The 17,462-nt window shown below is 35.2% G+C and overlaps 1 protein-coding gene across 1 annotated transcript; it reads left to right on the top strand.

Annotated features, from left to right (window-relative positions):
* The first annotated feature begins 280 nt into the window (after window positions 1-280).
* LOC136998869 (potassium voltage-gated channel subfamily KQT member 1-like) lies at window positions 281-16,080 on the top strand. Its single transcript, XM_067352222.1, has 5 exons — window positions 281-419; window positions 6,544-6,906; window positions 10,590-10,769; window positions 12,190-12,355; window positions 15,480-16,080. The coding sequence occupies exons 2-5, from the start codon at window positions 6,813-6,815 to the stop codon at window positions 15,523-15,525; spliced, it is 486 nt and encodes a 161-aa protein (XP_067208323.1). The 5' UTR covers window positions 281-419; window positions 6,544-6,812; the 3' UTR covers window positions 15,526-16,080.
* Window positions 16,081-17,462: the final 1,382 nt, after the last annotated feature.

Genomic DNA, 17,462 nt, shown 5'->3' with positions numbered 1-17,462 from the left:
GAAGAAGAAGAGACGGCCAGACGCTCTCTCAGCTGCACGCGAAACAGTACACGTGTTGTTCCGCAGGACACGGCATCGTTATCGCGCCGCCGTTATCGCTCGACGTGTGAGTGTAGCGATCAGGAAGCGATCGCCGCTTCGCACGCGCGCTGTTCCACGGAGCGTGGAGTCACCGTCGCGGGCACCACGCTCGCGAGGACACGACGGGCAGGAGAATCGATGCCGCGCCGCGAGTCGAAACCACGAGCGTCGGACAGCTAGCACGCGATCAGCATCGTCCGGGAGTCCTGCGACGCGCCGCCGTGCCCGGGGCAACGACGGCGGGCACTGCGAGGCACCAGCACCAGCTCGCGCACGGAGGAGAGCGTTTCTGGAGAGCCGCGCGAGTGCCGGGACCATCTGGGTTCCTCTTGCAACAGGTACGGTTGACGTAAGCTAACAAGAGTCTCCATTGACCGCGATTACTAATTCAGATAAGCGATTAGCGCAGCCTGGCATTAACTTCATACCAATGTGCAAATCGACACATGGATTCGCGACATGGAAACTTTTTTTAAATTCTTTGATTAACGCGGATCGTCCCTCGTCCGAAGATCGATTCCATGTGAACTTATGAATATTGCGACGATAATGCCGCTAACTGCTTGGCATAATCGAACATAAATATTGAAATCATCCGGTTTTCTCGAAACCACTCAAGTCAACTTATTCTTAAGTTCACTCTCTGAAGAATCTCGGCGTAAAGATAAAAATTTATTCAGGAGTGAATGTTCTTGACATATCTGAGAAATTTATTAGTTTGTTTACGACAACACCTTTTAAGTAGAAAAAGTCATTTAAAAAAAAAAAACACATGATATGATGTATAGTATATGCATCTGTGAAGATTATGGGGCGTATATAACTAGATAAGATAAAGCTTTACTGCTCTATTGGCGCGTTCTAATCTTTAATATATATAACCTATACATCTTCAAATGATTTACAAGACGACCGAATCAGCATGACGAAACGTTTTTCTTCGTAACTCACGTCATGCGATGTACATCAAAAACGCGGCGTGAGGAACGGCTAGGTCTCGCCTTTCTTGTTTACGCTAGCGTTGAAAAATATAATTAACGCTGAATAATCTCGTCAAGGAGAAACGACATTTTTCTTATCGCGACGTAATAATTTCATTCATCTGCGCATATGTATGAGTGCGCATCGTGAAATCGAATGAGATTCTACAGTACGACTTTTAATTAGAATTCTGTATTTTAATTATGATTATTACGAAATGTATTGAGCAATTATTGTTGATCAATATTTATAAAATATGAAAAATAATTATCTTTAAAAATCAAACTTGATTCAATTAGTCGACGATAATTTCGGTATAATATCGGGGAAGTTTCTGAAATTGATGTTGAACTTTCAATGATAAACATTACACATATTTCAACGCCAGTATCTTTATACCGATCGTATTCATATTCCTGCCTTGGCAGGTTTATCAATTTTGCGCGACGATGTATTTGCTAAGCGGTAGAGAAACACGAAATTAACAAACAGTTGGAAAGCAAGTGTTTACTTGTCCTTGTTCATGACGAATAATTTCTTCGTTTCAACTCAGAGTTTCCATATTTTCGCATTATTTACCTCTCGTTAATGGAAATACGGGTTGATTCGTGTTATATTCGCTTCATATGCCTTAGCAATATTCGCTAATTACGTATCGATTTCATCACATATTGTTCTCATCTCAATTATGACAAAGTAAATGAACAATTCGCGACTAATATTGACTTCACCGGATATCCGCACCTCCAACCGGTAAGCCTTATTGTTAGAAAAAAAAAAAAAAAAAAAGAGCGCATCTTCTTTGCGCTCGTCCGAAGTAACAAAGTAGCCGCTCTCGTCCCTTCCGCCCACTCGTTTCGCCTTCTCGACTGTAGTCTTTGTAGTCTAAAATATCAAGCCACGGATTAGCCTACTTTCCGTGTTATTCCGGAGCTTTGCCACTCGCACACAAAGGATACGCGCGAAGGACGTAATTATATATTATTCTTTTTGATGTGTGACATATTCTCGCGAAATATGGCAACAAAACATTCGAACGAGCGGAAACAGCTGCGTAAAAAATGTATACAATGTTGATAAAAACTGGAAATTTTCGCGATTTTCTTCTACAGATTTCTTCGTCAAATGCGCAATAATAAAATATGCAATGTGTAAATTTTTCGAGCTAATTAATTAAAATATTTCTTCCACGAGATTTCCGATTTACGTCTCATTAAGAACGCATTATTACGCCAGGTGAAAGACATTAGCAAAATTGCTTATCAAGCATCGACATAATCAAAGACGCAAGGGTCACTGAAAAATACTATGTGCACGCGATAAAAGGAACGAGAAAGGGCAAAATGTCACGCGATATTACGAAAGTCCGAGCGCCCACGTCCGATTACGTGTACGGTGATTCTTAAATATCAATTTTTTATGACCAATTTTAAGGCACTTTTCCGCGACCACACCTTCCGACTACGAAGCGTGCCTGGTACGAGCGGGGTGAATATTCCGAATGAGGTCGCGGCAGGAGTTACCCGAGCCACGTGTAATATTAGCTAGTTTAGCGTCGCATAAAATATTTTTGCAATCAACTCAATATATCCCACTCAAATAGTAACATAAGTAACGACTGATCATTAATAACAAATTTTGTTTGTCCGACGTTATAAAACTCAAGGTTTGATACGATCGACAAGGTCGATGTTTCTTAGAGCCTTATTCACCTTTACGTTAAATCACGGGAAAAAAATCCAAATAATATTCCAACTGTCATGATGATTAATATACAATTCTACAATTTATTAAAATAAACGACGTCGATCAACGAAGCTGGAGTGTAAAGAACATCAATATTATATTCCAAATGACCACCTGACAAATTTATTGCGAATAGGATGTGCCGCCGAGTGAAGGCGTCGAAGCGAAGGGAAAATGTCAGTGGAACTTTTAGCCGTTGACTAACATAGTTAAATTCGGAGTGTCGCGAGGAAGCGACAGCTGTGAGTGGAGCCTCATCTCGCAACTAGTGCTCTGACGATCGAACAACTCAAACGCTTCAAACTTTGGGCTTTCGAGCTTTAAATTGTTCCTTCAAGATATATCCAAACAATTTAAACCTGAATTCAGATAAAGCAACGAAATAAAGTTAGACAATGTAATGTGAAAAAAAGAACAAATAGAAGGTGATTATCTCTATTTATTAATGAATAAAGCTTTTCGCTCAAATTATCCATGATGCGAAATCTTTAATTAATCAAAACTTCAGATGGTTGCGAAATGATCGAACAATTCCATCCATTAGTTCTGTGAATAAATATTGATCGGAATAAGTTGCGTGAGTTTAATACGTATTGTATGATTAGTAAATGGTGCAGTACGTTTCCACAATATAAGTACAAAGGATTTAAACGAACCGGCAAAATCGTTCATAAAATTAAGAACGTTATTATATCGCTTACTTCTACTTTCGCCGGCGAGAAAGATTAATGTTCAGTTTCATTAACCTTTCTCGAGACAGCTAGTGGCTGCTATATCTTTAACCTTTCAGTACTGGGTTTATATTTAGTGTGAGAGAGAATCTTCTCTGGTGTTAAAAAGAGTACAATCGCGAGCTTTCTTCAACTATGTAAAATATCGCGAAATCTCAACGTCTCGTAAATAACGTTAAAAACATTCGATTTGTTAAAGCTGTTGAGTAGCGAATACTATAGGCGACAACTTTTACGCAGCTTGTGTATTGCAACAGCGGATCAATTCATGCATTAAAAATTAAACTGTTTCGAACTGTCAGAAGCAGTTTCTTTACCCGTGAAAAGCAGTAGAAATGCGCTGCTGACTCGATATCGATTTGTCGGTTTTCTTCACATTTATGTTTATGAAAACATTTTTCACGTATACAAAATGTTTTTTTTTTTTCGTCATCGTTTCATTGAGTCCTGTTTTTTAGCACGCAAGTGCTTTTAACACGATGCCCTTCAAAAATACTGTCGTTCGCCAGACGAATTTGAACCAACGACTTCAAAACTGTGTGCTTCGCGCAATCGTTGCATTTCATGCTCATTTAATGGAATTTAATTTTTTATAGGATTAAATTGGGTTTTCGAAAACGCTACGAATTTTACGTTAAATTTCCATCCTGGCTGACTAAAAATAGCAGATAGGATAACAGAATCGAATGAGACCAAAGTAAATTTTTGCAAAATTTAAGTATTGTACAAAAAACTATATTTTATATTTTTCACTTATTTTTCGCAAGAAAAAGAGAGATTAATTTAGAGTTTATTTTTCATTATATCATAAATCACGTCCACAGACTTAATAAAAAAATTATTAATCAGAAAAATTGTTGAAAGAAGAAGTAACACGAAACTAATAAATAAATCAGAAATAATATGAGCAAATATGTTTTGTTATTATCATCGCAATAAATTTCCATTCGCGATTTAGACAAGCCGTTTTTCCTGACATATTTACGTGTCAAACGATCGTGAATTCGCGATTTCCTTGTGCACTTTCATCTAAATTATCCGTACGTGAGTGATGACACATCAATCTTTTTTAGAATTTTTTTCCATTTTGATAAATATAGTCAGAGTGGAGGGATATTAGGGATTACAGGCATCGTCGTTTCGTTTCCAGAAATTTCCCGAAGGGACTTTGATAAATAGTCGCCGTCAAGCGGACAAAGAAAGTCCACGCGAGTCCTACGTTCGCCGAAAGTGATTTATATAAGCGACAAGTCTCGCATCAATCTGCCGTAAATTTCTAATTAATCAAGCAATAAAGAACTATCGTGAAGTTGCAAGATGCCTTTAATGTATGATATAATAATAGCTCTATTTAATAATAAATATTTATAGACTCTATTTATAGACAATATATCAATACGTTAACGCTACCATTATTTTATATTAATTTAATGTTGTATTTTTAATGTATATGTTACACATTATATTTGAACGTTACATTTTATGAACGACGACATGTTCAATATTTTTAATGTATCTAATAAAGACCAGATGCGAACATAATTGAGATACGTGACCTCGCGCATGATATAAAGGACAAATACAATATCTTTAAATTAAAATTGTCGAAAAAAGAAATTGAAGTTTTAATTAGATAAGTTTCAAGATTATTCCTAGAATTCTCGTATGCGAAAAATGATAAGAATCTGTTACCGTAATAACGTGCAGAATGATATCACGTAGGTAATGTAATTAGTTGGATAATTCCGATTATTAAAAGTTAACGCGTTAGTTTAAAAAACTCAGGCTCATTAAAGGTCGCGACAGACGAGCGCGATTCACTGGATTTTACGGAAGATGATCACCGCGATTAGCCGGGTATCTCTGTTAGGTGTATACCAAATGATATACCGTGTTTTCCACGCGTAATCAGCAGCCCGCACGCGATGACAGACAGGGGTGAAGGGTTGTAAAAGAAAGGAAGAAAAAAATAACAATTACTACGTGCGGCACACGATAACGTCGTCGTCGTTGCGATAGAGTCCACGAATCTCATGTCTATATAGCAACTATATATAACTATATATAATTCTTACGAACTAGACCCACTAACCGAGACACGTCGACTATCGATCTATGATATTGCACGCATGTATGTATGCTGTAAGTAAATATAGGGGTTGCGCGCACTTTAATGTCCGCGCGTATATATAACGCGGACAGAGAGCATAAAATATGAAGGCGTCTGTAACACAAATCCGGGAAGGAATTTGGGAAATTGCACGATCATCCGTTAAAGGATATCGAATCGATGTGATGTAATCCGATATTGCAGTAACCGAACAATGAAATATTAAACAAAAATTTATACATTAAAAAATGACGATCACACAAGAAATAAAAAGCTTAATTTACAAACAAAAATAGTTTTTTCAATAAATAACAATTAAAAAAACTGGAAGTTATTAATTTTTACCGCTATTCGTTACTTTGACAACAATACCTGTAAACAATACCGTATTACATTATGAACGGAGACGAAGTACATCGACCACGAAACTTGAACACATGTAAAGCCAGATAAATGGCGCGCCAAACTATTTAAATGGAAAGAAGGTTTCTTTGTTCTCTTCTATTTTACTGTGACACAGAGAGAAGAACTCTAATTACGATATTCATTGTTCCATGTGAAAGAAATTTCTCGAATTTTTTCGGAGCGTTAATATATCGGTGATTCCGATCGACTGCCATTCATTCAATTCAATGCTTTCAAGCAGAATAAAGCATTAATTTCTACAGAAAATTTTAATGAAAAGAAGCTTTTTCGAAAAAAAAAATAATTATATTACAAAAAACGACGTCGCTTGATGTTAAGAATATTATAGCCGCAAGTGACCTCCCCGATAACTTTTCATTTTAAATGTTTCCTTTCGAAGTTAGTGCATTGATTTATCACACTTTAAATGCCTTGCTCTAGATATCCCGATATACTTTTATCTACAACAAGAGATGTTTTTTTCTTCAGCAGAGCGGGAGTAGACGGCGATCGACGAAGCCCTACTGACGCAAGTTGAAGAATTGTGCGATCTTGGTGACCTGGGCATGGTCTTACTTGCGACGGCGGGGCGATGACGCTCAACCACCGTCCGCCGTCATCAATAGGAGTCCCTCAGGACTCGCCCAGCTTCCCGCTCCGGGTCCCGGTCCCAATCACGATCTCAGTCTCCGGTAACGATTGCCGTTCGGTGGGAAACGTCGGGAAAACGCGCGCGAGTGCCGCTGCCGGAAGAAGATATGAGAGACCGTTCTCATCACTATCGAGATCATCACGGACACGCCATGCCCCTCGAGGAGGTTCAGGGGTTGTTACTACCCCCCTCCAGAACAGGTGAGTTTGCCACTCGTGACGGATGCGCGCAATAATGTTTCAAAAATTCATCGATAAAAATGAAATCGTCGAATTACACGGTGATTGGCGTAACATGTTGTAAAATAAAATTGCTGAACATTACGTTGAAATCATACCTGCCAGCGAATGAGTAGTAACGTTTTAAAATCCTTTTAAAAAGTTATTCCGACCGAGCGCACGTCGACGTGGATATACGCACCTATGTGAACTTGGCACCCGACTTTTAATAAATAAAGTTTTAAATAAGTAAAATGATAGTACTTCGTTTGTAGTTGTTTGTAGTAAAAATATTTTCGTTTGTAGTTCAACCCATTATAAAAAAAAAAATGTTTAAAAAATGACTGTCACCCGACTTTAAGATTTTTCAAATCCGCTTCTTCCACGTGATTCAGAATCGTTTGTAGTTGTTTGTAGTAATTTTCCTTTCGTTTGTAGTTGAATAGTTTAAAAGTTATAACATATTTGTAAAAAACAAATAATGTAACTTTGTCAATTTTGAAGATTTTTCAAATCCGCATTTTCCACGTGATTCAGAATCGTTTGTAGTTGTTTGTAGTGATTTTCTTTTCGTTTGTAATTGCACCGTTTCAAAATTATGATTGTTTAAACAATTAGCCAAGAGTGAACTTTGTTAATTATAAAGATCTTTTAAATCCGCTTTTTCCACGTGATTTAGAATCGTTTGTAGTTGTTTGTAGTGATTTTCTTTTCGTTTGTAGTTGCACCGTTTCAAAATTATGATTGTTTAAACAATTAGCCAAGAGTGAACTTTGTTAATTATAAAGATTTTTCAAATCCGCTTTTTCCACGTAATTTAGTATCGTTTGTAGTTGTTTGTAGTGATTTTTCTTTCGTTTGTAGTTGAAAAGTTTAAAAGTTACAAAATATTTGCAATAAACAAATAATGTAACTTTGTCAATTTTGAAGATTTTTTAAATCCGCTTTTTCCACGTGATTCAGAATCGTTTGTAGTTGTTTGTAGTAATTTTCCTTTTGTTTGTAGTTGAATAGTTTAAAAGTTATAACATATTTGCAATAAACAAATAATGTAACTTTGTCAATTTTGAAGATTTTTCAAATCCGCTTCTTCCAAGAAAATCACTACAAACAACTACAAACGATTCCGAATCACGTGGAAAAAGCGGATTTGAAAAATCTTCAAAATTGACAAAGTTCACTCTTGACTAATTGTTTAAACAATCATAATTTTGAAACGGTGCAACTACAAACGAAAAGAAAATCACTACAAGCAACTACAAACGATTCCGAATCACGTGGAAGAAGCAGATTTGAAAAATCTTCAAAATTGACAAAGTTACATTATTTGTTTATTGCAAATATTTTGTAACTTTTAAACTATTCAACTACAAACAAAAGGAAAATTACTACAAACAACTACAAACGATTCTGAATCACGTGGAAAAAGCGGATTTGAAAAATCTTCAAAATTGACAAAGTTACATTATTTGTTTATTGCAAATATGTTATAACTTTTAAACTATTCAACTACAAACGAAAGGAAAATCACTACAAACAACTACAAACGATTCTGAATCACGTGGAAGAAGCGGATTTGAAAAATCTTAAAGTCGGGTGACAGTCATTTTTTAAACATTTTTTTTTTTATAATAGGTTGAACTACAAACGAAAATATTTTTACTACAAACAACTACAAACGAAGTACTATCATTTTACTTATTTAAAACTTTATTTATTAAAAGTCGCGTGCCAAGTTCACATAGGTATATTACGCTAGTATAAAAAGTAATTTCGTCGTTTAGGAGCGCTTTGCCGCAACACAAATGCGACGCGCAGAACTTGGGTTTTAATCGCGCGTTCACGAAGGATGTTATACTGTTATTACACGCACCGCTAAAACATTACGCGCCTTTATCAAGGGGGACACAAAGATTAGCCTCGCTGTGCTCGGCGGGGGATTACGGACAGATTATGCGGGCCGTGCACAGCTGTAAAGTTCCGAGCGTGACGCAATGTACGCTCAGTGCTTTGAAATAATTCGACTCGCCTCTTATTAAATTTTCATGAAAATCTAACCTGAATTCCGACCGCAAAAAGCGCGCGGGTATGTAATTCGCGTGGCAACTTCAACTTTATGAGCATTGAGCTTCACGCGCTTGGGCCTGTAAAACTTCAACGTTTTTTTATTACCGTAGCCATACATGCCTAAAGGTCGCGGCCGTTTACGATACCACGTGTGAATGCCAAAAAAGGTACTCAACTTAGTTTTTATGAAGGATCACTTAAGGGATAAGAAAAAAAAGGATAAATAGAATTCCCAAAATATAAATGTGTTATGCTTCCAATTTGTTTTCAATAAAATGGATCTATCTTATACAAGAACAAAGTTTGAAATATGTCAGACATAACATATCGAGTCACCGAAAAACATTACAAACTGATTCTATATTGTGTGACTTAATCTTTAAAAAAAATATTCGATAATTACAGGATCTCTGTCGCTTTCTTGATCAAAAATCAAAAGTTTCTATTGAACTAATTGCAAGTTTGAAAACAGAAAATATAGCAGACAACATGATCCTCAGTTAATTTCAAGCAATTCTCTCTGTTTGACAGGATTAATTTCAAATGACATAGACAGAAACCATTTCTATGTACAGCGTCAGTGATATACGTTGCTGGTTGCGAGCAATAAGCGCGCGACGTGTTCCTCATTTAATTTAGCGTCGCGCTAATATTTTCTCGAATCCGCAACACGCCGATCGCAAATTGCGCGAATAAGTCTTCTCGTATATCGCTCCGGTGGATCGTGCATCGAATTATCGCGAACGAATTGCGCGGTCGGCCGAGAAAGAGTTTCCCGTCCGGTTAAACGGATTCAATTTTAGCTCAGCTTATTCGAAGATGAGGCAAATGATACAGGGGTTAATTACCACTTAGTGACATCCCTGCGAAATGCTGATCTCCGTCTCTTCCGAGGCCCTCGGTTCGTTTACCATTTCCTAATGATAATTTCGTACAACAGGCTTGTAGCTGGCGCGCTATCGCACGCATAATTAGCAGAATACGTAATTAATATAATCAAGAGAGGTAAACACGCCCTGATGAGAAACTTTAGCAGCTTGCGCGCTTTTTATCAGTGTAGTAAATTTTAAATTAAAAGAAAATAATACTTTACAAGGTGTCGTTAAATGATAATTAATCTTCGTTTGCCTTATTTTCGAGTAACCTGAATTGCAAATGAATCTGTTTATCTTCAGATTAAAATGAAAATGATCAAGAACAAATATATCTTATTGCGATCGCCAATTGTATTTGCAAATTAAAAAAAATAGTTATTAAATCGCAATCACATTCTAGATTTGTCTAATTATCTTCTCCGTGATTTTTATGTTACTTAGTTTGTTGATAAAAAAGATAATTTTTTTTAATTAAAAGAAATGCTTTGCAGACAACATTATCATTTGCCGTTATGAGAGTCGAGCGGCGTGTTGATGAATTTAGGAAGTTTTTGTGCGCAATTTTCATTCTCGTCAAACTCTCGAGCCTCTTCTCATGCAATTAGAGTTCGTCCTTTAATTTCGTTATGAATAAATGATGAGGCAGTTGATTGCTCCTTCTCGCGTTCGTTCATTTATTTTTAACGACTCTGATCATTATGGTCTCTTTCTGTTTCATGGCAGGTAACCGGGGACCTCTGAATGTGACAATTGTACAGGTCGGCAGAGGAAATGGAGGCGGTGGAGATGGCGGAAGTGATTTACTAAGATTGGAGCCGTCGCCGGATTTAAAACCGGCCCCGTCGCCCCTATCTGACACCAGTACTACCTTGCAGTCTGACAACATTGACACCTTGACTGGAGGTGAGAAGTGTGCCGCGTTATTATATTCGCTTCAAAGGTCACCGATACCTACCTTTATTATCTCCAGTTTTAATGTCGAAAAGTTTTTCTAAAGGTCCTGATCATTCGATGCAGCTGTATAAAAATAGAAAATTGTATGAACTTTTCTTGAATTCTGCGCTGAAGTAAATTAATCCCGGAAAAACGAAATAGATGAAGAATACTTGATATTTACGTGTTTCATAATCTGGAATATCTGGAATTTAATTTAATTTAATTTTAAGCAAAGCGTATTGCTCTTAAAAGAAACGAATTTTAGTAACGGAACGTAAATGTAGTTTCGATTTTGGAACGTAAACACAGATAGTTCACATGGAAATGATGAACCCAGTGACCCAAATTCAATGTTAAATGTTCAATTCTCAAATTTATCGAGATATACACGTATATGTTACGACGTAAACAATCCGCGCAAGTAAATACATGCGTAGTATCAAATTTCCAATAAAAATAGAGAAATGATATATAAATTCTAACCGTAATGACAGAATCTGCCTAAATAAACAATCGTACAAAAAATCCATTTTTGTAGAATAAAAATATTCTAGCTTGTCATTTATTTGCTGTATAATATTATTCGTATATTTTTAACACATTTATATTACGTCATGTGTTTTTATAAACTATTCATATATTGTAAATTATATAAAATATTTTGCATTTTCCTACAGTTTTAAAATTATTTTGATTAAATTTTTAAAAATAAAATATAAAAATTTATCAGTTATCGACAGTATGAAAAAAATGCTCTGATTACAATTTAATGACCGAATTTAACAATAATTAGAATAAATTGTTTTGGTAAAATTGTGAATTGTCTTGTATAAAATTAAGCGTCATGCTTATATTTACACAAACAAATAAAATATTTTTCTTTCTAGATCGGAAAAATTTTTCTATTATTAGGTGGTATCATTAATTACAATTTTTGGGATCCCCGGTGTATATTCTTTAAATATCGATCTAGTTTCGTTCACTTTCGGTCCGCGATAGGGTATGTGAACCTATATCCTGCCATCGGAAGCGTTTCAGCAGGGGATTTCAGTTACAATATGGCAAGGATTGATGAAAAAGAAAACAAAGCTAAAGTGCACCGAAAATAGACGCAGAAAAGGTGATAATAGTGATACGTCAACGTCTTTTCGAAGTTGTAGTCAACATAAGCGTTTAGTTGTTTAAAATCACGCAACCGTTTTTCATCGTGCCGTTTTTTCTAAGAAAATTATACTCTGTATTTTGCGAATTTCTATATTAATTCAATCGAAAGAAATACTTTTTTATTAATTGCTATCAAATATGTGCATAAAAAAAATTAATTGTGACTTGTCGCGAAATTGTTCATAATTTTATCAGAGATTTTATCAAATTAATAAATTTTCAGGTGTCGATCCAAGGCTATTACTGGGAACCGGCGGTGATCGCGCTTGGGAAGGTCGCTACCACGTGAAGGAACATCGACGTGCCGGGAAAGCCACCTTCCAGGGTCAAGTTTACAACTTCCTGGAGCGTCCCACCGGCTGGAAGTGCTTCCTGTACCACTTCTCTGTGTAAGTACTTGCTATGTTTCATGCATGCATATAATTGGCACGGCTTTCTGATAAAATATTCGATAGTTCATCGCTTACATTAGATGCAATGTAGCAATTTATTTCAAAAAATTGTACGAAAAAAATCACGCTATGTATCAAGCGAAACTCGTCCACGATGAGTATTTTTCGGCAACTAGACTGATATTTTTTATTTTCTGCATAACGATGAGTGTCGGATCGTTCAATCGAATATTATAATAGATGGCTCAATATGAAACAAAAAGAAAAGAGTTTAAAAAGCATTGCGTATTTTATTCGTTCGCCTTATCAGTCGTTTACCACGCTCAATATGTCAAAAGAAGAATTAACGTACTTGACGGCGCTGCATCAATCTTTATTGTCATTTAATAAATATTATTAATGCAGCGCTTCAAGAGAGATTGATGACAGTTCTATCAACTTTTCGCATCTCAAAGTGGATACAAAATAACGATTAATATATATAATTTTACTCCTAAGCTTAAACTAACTGTCGCTATAATCATTAAAATTAAAAGTTTCTTCTTTCCACAACAATTTAAATCAGACAAATCACGAGGGATTATCTTTATAAATCAACGAAAGCGAAGGAGTGTTCTCAATAAATAAAACATACATTTACTTTTGCGGTTGCGTTGCGTAATATAAACTCGCGAGAAAAGAAGAACTTGAGGAAGTTATGAATATCAAAGTTAAAATTTATTACGGTAATAATTCTATACATTCCCGAGCAATATTTTCTCGGATCGTAGTTCACGGTTGGGGGTCCTAGCGCAAAGAAAGCGCAATTGTTTATTAGAAATTTATATGACGGACGAAATGTCTGTCTCTATGCGAAGCGCGCCATGCTTCCCCGGGGCATTCTTCGGCGTACGTCGATAAATAATAAAGCTTTATCGCTACGTAGACACAATGCGATTGGTTATCGGAATTCATCGTAAAGTTGGAGAAAGGAGTATTAATGTAGGCATCTTGAGTTATCAATGTATCGAGCTTGAGTTAGGTTATCGGTTAAATACATCTTTCTGTACAAAACTTTGATAATTTGAAAGAACGTATATTTTTCAACAATTGACTATCTGTGATTATATCTGCATTTCATTCTCGTCCGATTGAGAGTTAATTAAATTTGCGATTAATCGACGATTTCTCAAAGTCTTACAGTTACTCGCGTTCGCATTTGTACACGTATCTTGAAATATCCTCCGCGGATTTCTGCATTCATGTGATATCGTTAGAAGCACACTAAAAATACATGCAAGATAAAGAAGTGTAATAAATCACTTTTTTTACTGCTTTGGGAACATCTAATCGCATATGTCATACGAGGCGTTCTTATAGCCCGTGTAGTTTAAGTTCGATGCGCACAGATGGCGGACCCCATACTGACTTTTACTACTTGGTCTGATCAATATTCACATCCTACCATTTATCCAGAACACATGCAGAAATCTGCATTGTTAAACTGTTCATTTTTTTATTATAAATTTTTAACACTCTACGTTAAACAATTCAAGAATCTGAACGACATCAAATTGTGCAATTATTAAAATTGTACACAAAAAATGTGTCGAGGATATCCTTTTGACTATAGATTTTTAGCTAAATTAGAGTCTATTTTTTCTTAACAAACAAAACAAAAGAGAGATTATAAAATTAACAATATTTTATATATGCAAATTTTATATACAATATATATATTATGCATTATTTATATGCTATATATATACACACACACATATATATTGTAAAATAAGCTGGTGATATATGAGAGGACGAAAAGAGACTCTGATATTGGGGGTCCTTTCGAGGGTCGTGTTATTGTCAGACAAAAATATATGAGGGTTGTTTCTACTCAGGTGATATGCTACAGTCTACCCTAGCATTAAATAACATCTGTAGGGTGCGTGGGGTAGTAAGTACGTGGCAGAAGTAAATTCAGCATTACGCAGCGAAATTTATACAGCAGGTCAGTAGAGTGACATATAATAGGTCACACCTTCGAAAAACCTATCGCTTTGTATGCGTAAATCGTTTTTCCTTTTGGATTATCATTGTACGAAGACAAAGACTAGCGTTAGTTTTTCGGGTGTGTAAACAACGTGAGGTTTATTAATATTATTTGTCTTCATAGTAAGCTACAGAAACATACAAGTTGTTATAATAATAATCGAACAAGGGATTGTGACTGGTATTTAATAATAAATCGTAAGACGAAACGATTCAATCGTTTTAAATTATTGCGTTGTTAAATTTATACGATCATATATCCTGTTCTGAGTCTCATTATCACAGAAGATTGAAGTTTCTCATTAATAGCATAAATTAATATAAAATTTGTATAAAAACATTAGAACTCTACATTAGAACACTAGAATTATATATTCACAAATATAATATTACGTTATCTCTGACGAAATAGAATAAAATATTAAAAATTGAAAAATATGATTATTTGCCTCTTACATTCTCAACATATTTCTCTAGAGCTGAAATTCACGTTTAATATCGATGCGGATGTTTCGTTGAATAATTGTTGCATTATCTCAAAAATTTCCAAATTTAAATTCCTCAAATTATTATGTTGTGGAACATCCAAAGCCGTTAATTTACAATATTAAAATAACACAGTGTATTTGTACTATATCGGTAAATAGAATTTTTATAATATAATATTTAGTACACATAATGCACTGTTTCATTAATGTTATATTTATATTCGAAGAATATATTTCGACGATATATTGTAAGAAATAATGTATTTTATTCTGATTTCAAATATTTTCTTTCATTTGCACAAAGCGGAGGTGATATTGAACTGAGAGATGTATTGAAATATCAATGAAAGTTTGAACTCTGATCTTCTCTTGCATATATTTAGACTAATTTAGAATAAAATTTATATTTATATAAATTTCACTTTATTAAGAGGTAATCCTCTCAAAATGTCAAAAATGTTTCAACTTATTATGAATCACTCTGCATGTCGATCATAATAGAATAATATAAATGATAAATCCTCAAGTGGAAGTTTCCATTTAAACGCACTTTGAAAATAAAGCGTTACACGAACTCCATAGCAACTCAATTATTGATGTAACAGAGTCTACGTTATACCTGCAACACGTATTGCCAATGGAGCGCAGTGAAGGGGAGACAACTTTGTGAGAAAAGTAGAATTATTTTCTGCATACGTATATGCAATACTACGTCGCGCTTGTTGCATTTAACAATGCAATTTTATGATGCAAAATTAAGAGATATGTTACGGATTTTCGGAACGATTCCTTTACGTGCACATAAGCGCTTAGGTAGTAATAAGACACGAATCTTAACAGCCTGAAGACAGATTACATAAGAATCCACCAATTCAATTTAATAATTCATGACATAATAGCATTTCAGAGCATCTTACATGAAAATTCCGTATAATGAAAATAATCTCTTCAATATTGAAGCAATACAATGACAAAGTTTATGCCACTAATAACTTTTCATAGGAGCATTTTATGCCCTTAGCATTATGTTGTAAACTTTAAGATTATACTTGCAAAATATTTTATAATGATTGTAAAAAGCTTCCAGCATTTGCTGGAGATTGTTTTAAGAATATTATGTAATTGTGTTATACTATATAATGCACAGTGCAGTGTTATCACAACTTTATACATGTTTTAATAATGAATAAATAATTATCTTCATCAGATAGGTTATTATTTATGTGCAATTGATTCGACATTATACATTAATTTCCAACATTTTGTAATTTTATAATTTAAAAGTATTAAATTGCATATATAATTTGTGCAAAATTCGAAAATTCCAAGTTTATTGATAAAATGGAGAGAAAATAATTTTATTATTTATTTGTAAAAATACAAATTGCAAAAGCCGTGTATTATTAAAGCGAGGTCTATAGCAATTGTAAAGTTTTCGAATAAAAAGATTGTAAGCGATATCAATATTTTGTGTATGAATAACGAATAAATTCACTCACCGGTCGTTGTACCCCAACTAAATACGCTCTCAAGCTATATCTGAAAAAGAAATAATATATATTTCAGCTGTTATAAATTATCATACATTTTATATGCATTGATAAATATTCGTTATTTCCATTTTTATTAATATATCACATAAAATAAATTACGTGGAAATAATTTAATAATTTTAATAAATAATTGTAATTGTATATGCGTATATTATCACATTGTCCTTATATATTTAATTAGTGATCAAATAACCTCACCAGATAGGGTATTGAAGTATGCCATCCACCGCAAATTTCTCCTTGGACTGTCCGCATCGGCTTCATCGAAGAATCAATGACTACTGGAAATCTGCATTGTTAGTCATGCACACTCCCGAAGAAAAATCAACCCGCACACCGGTCACTTTTCACGGATTCACATCGCGGATTTGCCACGCCGCGGTATACGAAACGCGATACAAAACGCACTTTGTTCTGTAATGAGTTCATGCTCATTGAGAATTGTCACCGACACATTCGGCGGTTACTGGACATTGTACATGCGTTCGAAGCAAGCGAGACGAACGAATATCCTGACGGATGTCACGCGGACGTCGTCAGGCATAGATATGCACACACAACGCCACTATGTTTTGCTCGACTCAGTTCCGATGGAAAAGAGTTTTGACATACTACATCTAATAAAAAATATATCGCGTATTCATGCCTATAGCGTCGGAATATGTATACGATTACAGGAGTGCCCTAACACATGAACTTGCACGAGTGTGAATTTCACACGCCAATTAGAATGTGCCTTGACACTCGCTGACAAATTCATGTGTTAAGACATTCCTGTGACCGTGTGTACTTACTCAAGCTGCGCGAATTCACGGTGAAAGATGTCATTTTTCTGATAACGTTTTTTAGACGTCTTCAAATAGCTTGAAGACGTGCGTGTGTCTGGGCAGTTAATCGAGAATACCGGCAATCGCCCGTCACTTTAATCGGCACACCCGATAAACATTTGCACTCGTTACGCGTTTCTAAAATATGTGATTAATCACGGAACCTTTGCGCTTTGTGTATTATTGCAACGTCATAGAAATATAGCGA

The sequence above is a fragment of the Linepithema humile genome, chromosome 1, assembly GCF_040581485.1.
Source record: "Linepithema humile isolate Giens D197 chromosome 1, Lhum_UNIL_v1.0, whole genome shotgun sequence".
Taxonomy (NCBI): domain Eukaryota; kingdom Metazoa; phylum Arthropoda; class Insecta; order Hymenoptera; family Formicidae; genus Linepithema; species Linepithema humile.
This window is presented reverse-complemented; position numbering and strand designations above follow the sequence as displayed.

Coding starts and splice junctions, on each gene's coding strand:
- LOC136998869 (XM_067352222.1), top strand. CDS start 6,813: ATGAGAGACCGTTCTCATCACTATCGAGATCATCACGGACACGCCATG. Junction 6,907..10,589: donor ACTACCCCCCTCCAGAACAG/GTGAGTTTGCCA, acceptor GTTTCATGGCAG/GTAACCGGGGACCTCTGAAT. Junction 10,770..12,189: donor CATTGACACCTTGACTGGAG/GTGAGAAGTGTG, acceptor ATAAATTTTCAG/GTGTCGATCCAAGGCTATTA.